At 37.2% G+C, this 11,239-nt stretch overlaps 1 protein-coding gene across 1 annotated transcript; it reads right to left on the reverse strand.

The window, feature by feature from the left end:
• Positions 1 to 365: 365 nt before the first annotated feature.
• On the reverse strand, positions 366 to 6,042 carry LOC126878633 (protein tipE). The gene is made up of 2 exons (XM_050641459.1): positions 5,375 to 6,042; positions 366 to 2,908 (listed from the first exon to the last, which is right to left on the reverse strand). The coding sequence occupies exons 1-2, from the start codon at positions 6,040 to 6,042 to the stop codon at positions 2,878 to 2,880; spliced, it is 699 nt and encodes a 232-aa protein (XP_050497416.1). The 3' UTR covers positions 366 to 2,877.
• Between the last annotated feature and the right edge of the window lie 5,197 nt (positions 6,043 to 11,239).

Genomic DNA, 11,239 nt, shown 5'->3' on the forward strand with positions numbered 1-11,239 from the left:
AATTAAATAGTTCCCTATCCTGAAAGCTATCTTTCCTCTTAATACTTTTTAGTTCTTTTTCATTGTTCAGTGTACCTAAGTAGGTACTCACTTTCAGCATCTCTTGATCCTAATTTCAGCATTCTTAGACTTAATTTACTTTGCTTCTCTAATTCATTTCTATATTCGTTATCGAACCATGTTTTCTTTATTTTCTTCTCTAATGATTTGGCTGATTTTACATACTTACTTCTCTTAATTCTTTCTCACATTTGTTCTGGATTCTTTTTCTTTCGTTTTGTCCATCTCCTCGTTGAATGCTTGTTTGTAATTTCTTTTTTCATTTCGAGATGATGTAGCTACTTGGGGAAAATAATACACAGAAGCAAAATTAACAGTATTTTTATTATATACTGAATTTAATGTATTATTTATTTACAAATCATTTTGAATATATCAAGGCTAATATAAGCGCTTTAAGAAGTAAAACCTTATATCATAATCTCCTAAATAGTCTGTATCAACTCGATAAGTTTAAAATACTATTATTTTTTTAAATATCCTTATAAGCAGATCTTGTCGTTTTACTGATAATTTTCTTGAATTATCTTATTCGCTTCAGGCTTATCAAAACTTTCATTGATTATTTTATTCTATGAATATTCTTTAAAAAATTAGCTAATTCGTACAATATTTGGAACCTACTGAATTTCGACAACAGTTTCAACAGTTGTTTTTAATACAAGATCTAAAATCATTAGGGAAGAAGAAATGCAACAGTTTAGAATTTCCCTTTCAGTTTTCTACTGTACATTTGACTCTTGTTAGTGAAAGACCTCCCACTCAATCAAATTAACATAAAACATCAAACCCTTAAGAAACCAAAGAATGAGATATTAGTACAGTAGATAACTAGTATTGAGAAGATAATTACTACTAGAAACTTTTCACGAGTCGTTTTCTATTTCTTCATCCCCTTCCTCATCCTGCCGCAAATCTTAAGAATTATCATTTTCTTGTGCTTCTAGTGGAGTTTGGAAATAGGTTTTCCAAACTATAATATGACTTATATAGATATTTGTATGCTACACCTAAGTTCTGTTCCATTTTCTGTATTTCTCGAATTATTATTTTTCTCTTCTGAATATTTTGTCCGTACTTTGTACTTCTTCACAAAATTGTTCTTCTTTCTCTATTTATCCAATCCATAGTTCTTGTAAATCCTGTTTGCATTCTTCTTTGTACCTACGCTTTTTCTTCTTTTTAATTATGGCCTTTGTTGCTTTTTTATGGGAAGCATGTAGTAAGTCTTTTAAAGACCGTACCAGGCCGTATACAGTTAAGGATGACATGGCGTGTATGGTATTCAGGTTGGAAGGGTCGATCCGCACGCTGCCCTCCCAGAGGAGTCTTGCTCACGGTACACCCATAGCTTCCTGTCTACCAAGTACAGTCCACCCCTCTTTCAGACTATTCAGGTAGCAAGTAGTTCCTCTCCCGACCGATATATCACATGAGTAGCCCGTCATCTCTCTCCCTCTCTCCCTCTCTTTCAATACCTCTATAAATCCCCCTCTTTCAATCTCTCTCTTCCTACCTTTGCTGAAGATTCCTCTCTATTATTTCCTTATTTCTGACAATTTGAGTTACTACCTCCAGTATTGCCTTGTATTCCGTCTTTCCAATCATTGCTACCTGCATTATAGTACGTGCTCTTACCCTACCTATCTTCCTGTGTAATTCATTTCTGTCCTGATTCAATATTTATTCTGCATTCGAATACACCGTGCTCGGCCGTGTTAGTAAGTCCACAGTCTGCAGTTTCCATCCGCTACCTTCCATATCCTTTCTAGGTAGGCCCTGAACGAGCCGTGTCCTGTTAGAAACTGGGTGAAGACGTTAGGGTCTCTGTCGCCGTACTTCTTTCATTCTACAATTGGAATTAATACCTTCGTTCAAGCTACCCTATGCTCGTTTGTCCATTCTTCCTGCCACTCCATTATGCTGCTATTCCTAGCTACTATTTTCTCCCACTCATCTTTCCCGTAGGTTTTCACGCTTTCCTTCGCCATCAGGTGGATGTGTAACACACCCGCAATCACTTATATGGTCACCGTTGATGTTGTTCTATATGCGCGTGCTACCTTTAGTATTGCTTTTCTTTGGGCTTTCTCTAGCATTTTCCTATAAGCACTTGTTGCGATATCGGTGCCGCGTAGAGTACAGTAGAGTGGACCACCTCTTTAAAATTATCCTTATGGCAGTTCCTGGTCATCCCACGTTGGGAATAAGCCTTGTCAGAGCTAAAGTTCTCCCTCTGCCTTGCGAACGACGTATTTCATGCTCACCAAAGGTAGTATTACTCCCAAGTACTTCATTTTTTTGGCAGGTAAGATCATTTCTTCCTGCATGGTCTTTGTTGCTGCGTTTAATACCTTTGTCGTAATTGTGTATCTCTTTGGGAGAACATTACACTACTATCAACATATGTTCAGAGATATTATCGCCATACAAAACACTTGATCAACTTTATTCACATAGAAAATGATCCCAACACTATGAAATACAAAACCTCTCCTCATACGCATCGCAAAAACCAATATCGATCCTGAAAGATATTGAGCTCCATTGAGCTTTACATCAATGTACCTTTACATCATTTTCTTAATATGAAATGATATTTTTACCAGGTTTATGAGTTTTTGATAGTGCCTGAACTCCAGATAATTAAAGAAAAATGTCAAAAAGCTGTGTCACACAAGGCCCTTAAAAAGCGTGATAGTATATTTGTAAACGCCTTTGAACGGCCTAGTTTATGGTAAAGGTAATCTTTTTAAGGGAAAGTTTTCGTCAAAGCCTACGTCATAGATATGAAAATGTTCAATAATTTGCTGTGTGCTAGTAGTTGTTTTCGTCGAAGTCTTCTTCTCTGAAAAAGATAAAGATATTAGATAAAAAAAAGCCCCAGATACAAAGTTTACTACTTTTTAAACAATTAGAATAATGGAAATAAAAATATAATAAACAATATTTTAAATCTAAGACTTTTCGTTAATAAACTGCTTTCTGGCTGCATCCCGTGTATCTCCGGATTTTACAATATATAATCACAGAGACGACGAAAATAGGAGAAAGCAAATAGAGGACGCTTAGGCCACGCATTTACCTTCTCTTCGTCTAGGAAAAGGACCGAAAGACAGTTTCTAAATACTCAAAACTGAGTAAAAATGAAAAAGATAAAAAAGATCAAGGCAGGTTTTGTTTATATTTGATTCAGAGTTGGACCACCATCTCCATATAGCTATTTCAGCATCCTTATGCATCATCAGTGAAGCTTATGCAGTCACAACTCTGAAGGAAATGTAAACATTCTGCCTATTTAAGGCAAACCATCGCAATGCAATGAACCCACCTTTTGAGACGCAATTTAGCGACATCTCTCGTATTACGAGGAGAACAACGAAAAGCCCCAGATACAAAGTTTACTACCTTTTAAACAATTAGAATAATTGAAATAAAAATATAATAAACAATATTTTAAATCTAAGACTTTTCGTTAATAAACTGCTTTCTGGCTGCATCCCGTATCTCCGGATTTTACAATATATAATCACAGATACGACGAAAATAGGAGAAAGCAAATAGAGGACACTTAGGTCACGCATTTACCTTCTCTTCGTCTAGGAAAAGGACCGAAAGACAGTTTCTAAATACTCAAAACTGAGTAAAAATGAAAAAGATAAAAAAGATCAAGGCAGGTTTTGTTTATATTTGATTCAGAGTTGGACCACCATCTCCATATAACTATTTCAGAATCCTTATGCATAATCAGTGAAGCTTATGCAGTCACAACTCTGAAGGAAATATAAACATTCTGCCTATTTAAGGCAAACCATCGCAATGCAATGAACCCACCTTTTGAGACGCAATTTAGCGACATCACTCGTATTACGAGGAAAAATTAATTATTATTATGTAATTAGTACTTGGATATTAATATTTTACACAAAGGTGAAGCCATAATTCACGGAACAATAGTATCCAATTAATTCAAACACCATCCCATCAGACGTGGGGTGAAAAAAGTGTGCTTGCAATCGATAAATTCTTTTTAATGACTACATGGAAGAAATCCTGAAAAAAGCTCTTGAGGGTGAAACAGCTGGAATAAAGGTAAATGGAGTTGCCATTAACAGCATTAGATATGCGGATGGCACTGAGGATCTCCAGAGGCTGGTGACCAGAATAGCTGAGTATGGACAAGAATATGGTCTAACAATGAACGTCAAGAAGACAAAATTTATGAGAAAATCAATAACTCACGGAAATATCGAAAATCTTTCCACAAACGGAACCAATGTCGAACGAGTAGATCAATATGGATATACAGAAGACTCCCTCTATGACGAGAACTGAAATGGCAGACTAATTACCTCGGTATAAGCCGATCTCGTTATATCAGACAACAATAATATTGTGCATATGCATACATAATGAATATGTAGTTTTCTAAGACATTTATTTCTTATAGTGAAGCTATTCCGACCAATATAAGATGCTAAATATTGTTTGAACGTCGCTTTTGACAAAGAGTCTGTGGATAAACAGGACGAAGTTGAGAGGCGGTGGAGTTTTTTACATCACTGGCCTCGATAAGCACACAGATTTTAGGCATTTCTGTATACATAAAGCTGTGATTTTTATTTATAGCCATCACCACGCCAAAAACAGGTAAAAAAAATGTTCTTCGATCTCATTTTCCCTCGTTATAACCAAATATACCTCGTTATAGAGGGTTATACTTCAATAGGAATTTCATGAGACACCTAATGTACCTCATTCTAAGCGAAACCTCGTAATATCCGTGTTCGTTATAGAGAGAGTATACTGTATTAGAACAATGATCAACTCCACAAATGATTGCCTCCAGGAAATCAAAATCAGAATAGAAAACGCTAGAGCAAATTTTAACAAAATGAGAAAAGTGCTCTGCAAGGGAGATTTGAAGTTGGAGCTAAGAGTTAGGTTGGCCAGGGGTTACGTTTTCTCGACTTTGTTTTATGGAATGGAAGCTTGGACCTTAAATGCGGCATCAATGAAAAAACTGGAATCATTCGCGAAGTGGGTGTACAGAAGAATTCTGAAAATATCGTGGACAGAACACGTCATAAACGAAGATGTTCTGAGAAAGATGAATAATGAAATTGAAATTTTGAATACCAAAAAACAAGCTGAAGACCTGAAGGTGCATAGCAAATTGTAGTATGCAAAATCGGTCGTCGTAGGTAACATTAAACTGCTTGTGATTAAGTCCATTTTTATTTCTCTTACCTAAATTAATATTGTATACATTGACACAAGCGTTGAATTATATAACATGGATAAAAGTACTTACTGTGTTGGAAAATGATGTATGTACTTCTGGCAGGATCTGCCGCATCCAGGACAATACCAGTAGCTGAGTACTCCTATGGAGGCAGCAAATAACAGGTTTGGAATGGCGATAGAGAGCACCAAGTGGCGCAGAGTGTCATCCCATGAGTATCTCGCAACTACCTGCATTTCGGGATAAACTCTACTATAATAACAAGGGAATGGAGTCCCGGCAGTTTTGTATCCATACTGATGGGCAAACTCCGAGCAGTTAACAGATGGAGGGTATCCGCAACCCTCCGTATTGATTAAAAATCTAGTATCTGCTACATCCCATTGTATCATCCCCATCATCTCACTTTGATATTTTAGAAAAGGTATTTTTGAGTAATTGACGTAGATTTGATGGCATTTGGTAGCTTCGCGTGTGCAGCCTTCACGACATGAGGACCAGGAACAGTTGGATATCCCTTCAGCGTAAATATGCTGAGTAGCTATACACGTCACAGGCTCCGGTTCATAATCAGCTAGAAGACTTGTAATAGCCGGGTCAACTACAAACGGTATCAAAAATAAGAAAGCGAATACCGACAAAATAGCTGTGGTTCCGAGACATAATGACGTATAAAATTTGGCGCTTTCCACGATTGAAATAAGAGTGAGTTGGTTTTTTTCTGTTGTGATGCTCATAATTACAAGTTTTCGAGTATTTAAGTAGCTGTGCTAAAATCCAAAAAATACGCTTTCCCCTACGAGATGGTTTCGAAGTTTAATGAAGCGTTTCAGTCTCGGTCCAGTAGAAGGGGAATGCCTGAAACAAATAAAGTATTTTAACCAATAATAAAAATAATCAACATTAACGATCATTAAGTAATGGTCACAAGATAACCTATGTATCACCTGATAAGAAAACAGAAAATCAAATAGACCACCTTCTGATTAGTAACAAATGGAGAAGCAGTCTACTGGATGTAAGGAATAAGCGATCAGCAGATGTAGGGAGTGACCACCACCTACTATTGGGGGAAATAAAAGTAAAAATAAGGGCGAAAAACAGCGATAAACAACTCAACAGACGCAAGAAATACAACATACAACAATTGAATGATAGCGAAACTCATAATGAATGGAGTAATAGAATAAAACTGAATGCAGAAACTATAAACCATATGCAGATAAGTGTAGAAGAGAAATGGGAATCGATTAAACTTGCCGTACATCAAAATGCTCAGGAAATCTTAGGATATCAAGAAGAAGAACGGAAAGAGTGGATAAGTGAAAATACCTGGCAACTTATTAGAAAAAGAAAGGACCTCAAAGCCACATTAAATAGAGCACAAAGAAGTGACGACAAAATTAAAATAGCCCAAGAATATGAAGCTGCAAATAAACAGGTAAAAAAGAGTGCTAGAGGAGACAAGAGAAAATGGGCTGAGAGAATGGCTCGAGCAGCAGAAGAAGCAGCAGCAACAAATAACCAAAGAGAATTATATAGAAACACCAAGCGTTTGGCAAACAGGAACACAAACAATAACAAACCACTAAAAGGTAAAAGAGGGCAAGTTCTCACAACGACAGAAGAACAGACCCATAGATGGCAAGAGTATTACCAACAACTCATAGCAGAGCAAGAAAACGAACCGTTTGCGCAAGAAGACCATGCAGCAGGACCAATTGAAAACTGTTTAAAAATAAATGCAGAGAGCCCAACGAAGAAAGAATTAGGTGAAGCAATCCGTCACCTGAGGAATAACAAAGCAGCAGGAATTGACGGTATCCCATCCGAATTGTGGAAAGCTGACATTGAGGGAACAGTGGAGTTACTGGCACCTTTGCTGATAGAGATATGGAATGAAGAACACGTACCTACAGAGTGGAATAATGGAATAATAATAAATCTCCCAAAAAAAGGTGACGCGCAGCTATGCGAAAACTGGAGAGGAGTAACACTATTGTGTTCTATAAATAAAATACTAGCCTATATTGTACATCAAAGAATTAACGTCGAAATCGATAAAAATCTTCGCAATGAACAAGCGGGTTTTAGAAGGGGAAGATCCTGTATTGACCAGATTGCTACCTCACGTATCATCATAGAAGAAATTAAAGAAAAGAATGCAGCACTGATAATGACGTTTGTAGACTTTGCCAAAGCGTTTGATAGTATAAAACACAAAGCTCTTTGGAACATTTTAAGCCACGCGAAAATTCCACCTAAGATCATTAGAATAATACAAATGATGTATAACCGAACAACATTCCAGGTATTACATAAGGGTCAAATGACGGACAAAATAGAAATAGAGAAGGGAGTAAAGCAAGGCTGTATACTCTCACCTCTACTCTTCAATATATGTCTCAACTACATTTTACAAAAAACCATAGACAGAAAAAACGGAATCCTTTGGAACTACTTAGATGGTAAGAAACTGGCTGATATGGAATATGCAGATGATATATGCCTGGTATCCCGTACAATAGATGATATGCAGAACATGCTAAGTAAACTGGAGAAAGAGGCGGCAGAAATTGGTCTCCGAATAAATGTCAATAAGACAGTTGAGATGAGAATAGGCCAACTCCGACAGGAAAAATTATATATCAGTAAAGAAGAAGTAAAACAGGTACAAAAATTTTGCTACCTAGGAAGTATACTTGGCGTACATGGTGGAATCGAGGCGGACATTAAACATCGACTTAGAAAAGCACAACAAGTATTTGGAACACTCTCAAACATATGGAGGTCAACACAAATTAGTCAAAACACCAAAATTAGACTGTTTAATAGTAATGTTAAAACAGTATTACTGTATGGATGCGAGACCTGGGCAATAACAGACGGAACTGTCAAAAAACTCCAAGTATTTGTAAACAGGTGCCTCCGAAAAATGTTGAAAGTATATTGGCCCAACATCATAACAAATCAAGAACTCTGGAAGAAAACCAAACAAGAGCCAATTGAAATTGCAATTAAAAGGAAAAGATGGAATTGGCTGCGACACACCCTGAAGAAGGACAACTCAGATATAACAAAGAAAGCTCTAAAATGGACAGTAGCAGGACGAAGAAAGCAAGGACGACCCGCAACGACCTGGAGAAGAACAATTGAAGCTGACTACAAAGGTATGAGAAAGAGCTGGGGAGAGGTAGCAGCTATGGCCAGAGACAGAGTCCAATGGAGAAGCTTCGTGGATGCCCTATGCTTCTTTACGGAGTAACAGGAAATAAGTAAGTAAGTAAGTAAGTAATGGTAAACATGATAATTATCAAAGACTAATTTTAACTCCTAAAGAATGATTTTTGAACAATGTATGTCAAAGATACTCCGTTTACTTTTATTCCGTGGCGTTACCTCTTTGTGGGTTTTAGCCAACTCGACAACACACCTCCTGTTTTGAGGTCCATGTCACCAGTCCCCCCTTTTTCGATTTGAGGGTCGAAAAAAAGCTCATTCGTTTGTATTGCGTTAGTACTGAATTTTATCACCCTTCATTCGTTTGTACTGCCGCCACCCTTTTAAATCTGCCTGGATGGGCTGGTGACATGCTATCCCCCCTTTTTCGATCTGGGGGTCCAGGATGGGCATGTTCGTTTGTACTGTGTTAGTATCGGATTGTATCGCCCTTATTTTGTTTGTACCGCCCCCATCCGTCTCGATTGGCCTTGGGGGGGGGCATTGACATGCTACCCCTCTACTCTGCACTTTTTGCCATCTGACGTCGAAAATAGGCTATTTCGTTTGTACTGCGTTAGTACTGGATTGTATCACCCTCCAGTCGTTTGTACTGCCCCAACCCTTTTAAATCTGCCTGGAGGGGCTGGTGACATGCTATTCCCCCCTTTTTCGATCTCGGGGTCCGGGATGGTTATGTTTGTTTGTACTGCGTTAGTATCGGATTGTACCGCCCTTATTTTGTTTGTACTACCCGTACCCTTCTACATTTAAAACATGGGAGGATTAGTGTTAGTAGTAAGGACACAAAATCTGCCAAACCGTGCACATAGTAACACCGCGGATGTAAACTTTGGTAAATTCGTCAGACACCATTTTCGATCAGAAATCAGAGGAGCGACATTCCTCTTCCTACTAGGGAGAAATTTATCCATCCCCTTAATAAATTTTACAATTTCACACGCTATCGATATGAAACTCAAAGAGCTCATGCGGCGCATCCCGAAATGAACTCTTCGTTGTATAATTTCAACCTCTCTGTCTTCCTATTGGGGGTAAAAACCACTTTGTAACAGGCGCGGATCCAAGGACGGGACATGGAATCAATTGCCCTCCCCCCTTGAGAGGTCGCCTGGTCATACTGACGCTCTTTTTAAGAAAGAGATAATTACGATTGAAAATAACTGAATAACTGAAACATAAATAAGGCAGAATTCCTTGGAATCGAAAATTATTAAAAGTATTAAAAACATTAAATGAAAAATTTCCACAATAAATATCTTTCTTACCATCTAATACCAGACACCAGATAACAATAATTGCCGCTGCTATGTTATGGTAATTTGTTTTCTAGAAAGTTTTGTATTGTTTATTGTTGACTGCAATAAATAGTGCAGTCACTGGAGGTTTTCACCTCCGATTTCGTTGAACCTCCATCGATTTTCATGAAAATTGGTGGGTAGTTAGAGGATACCTAAAGGAACAAAGGTGATATGATGTCAACTTGCGTTTTTACCCTGGTGTTAAAGATGTAACCCCTTCACGGAGGTGAAAATTATTCTATTAAAAATAATATCATAAATCGATAGAGGAACAAATTCTAAATAATATTTGTTATTTAAAGGTATTAATATAAATCAATATATTTTGAGTTATTAAAGATCAAAGATTTTACTTTTTCGTAAAAAGAATGCATGTTTTAGAGCTGTTTTTCACGTATACCTCAAAAACTGTAAGCCTTTACAAAAAAGTAATTATTACCAAAATTGAAGACAATAAAAAATTTAATACACTTAAAGAACTAAACTAATGTTAATTTAAAGTGAGTTACGGTTAATTAAATGTATATGTACTCAAATCTATGTACAACAAAATTTACAACGAAGGAAAATTACCAGATGATTGGTTGGAGTCACTGTTTATAACATTACCAAAGAAAAGCAGGCCCACCAAATGCAGCGATTTTAGACTAATCAGTTTGATGAGTCACACACTTAAGATACTTTTACGTATTATACAAAACCGAGTATTCCTTCTGTGCGAAACTAGAATGGGTAATAAGCAATTTGGATTTAGAAATGGTCTAGGAACTAGAGAAGCACTATTTTGTATGCGCGTTCTATTACAAAAAAGTTGTGAATTCCGAAAGAACGTTTATGTTTGTTTCATCGACTTCGAGAAGGCATTCGACCGAGTACAACATGATACACTTTTCGATTGCCTGCAAGCAGCAGGACTTGACCACTACGATATAAGACTGCTGAAATACTTATATTACAATCAAGTAGCCTCTATCCAAATTGGAGACAGTCGTACTGAAAAACTGCCGATAAAACGTGGAGTACGACAAGGTTGTGTTTTATCACCCACCCTTTTTAATCTGTACTCTGAAGAAATCTTTAGGGAGGCTTTGGATGACAGACAAGAGGGAGTAAGGCTAGGCGGAGAAGTAATCAACAATATTAGATACGCTGACGATACATCCATTCTTGCTGAAAATTTACAAGATCTTCAGACACTACTAAATCTAGTCAGTGAAGCAAGCTATCGGAGAGGCCTTAAAATCAACATTTCAAAAACAAAGTGGATGGCAGTTGGAAAGATTAATATAGATCAAGGTCAGCTTTCTCTTGATGGAGAGGAGTTAGAACGGGTAAATCATTTCAAGTACCTTGGCAGCTGGTTAAATGTAAATTGTGACTCTGATGAAGAGAT

Source organism: Diabrotica virgifera, chromosome 10, assembly GCF_917563875.1.
Source record: "Diabrotica virgifera virgifera chromosome 10, PGI_DIABVI_V3a".
Classification (NCBI taxonomy): Eukaryota; Metazoa; Arthropoda; class Insecta; order Coleoptera; family Chrysomelidae; genus Diabrotica; species Diabrotica virgifera.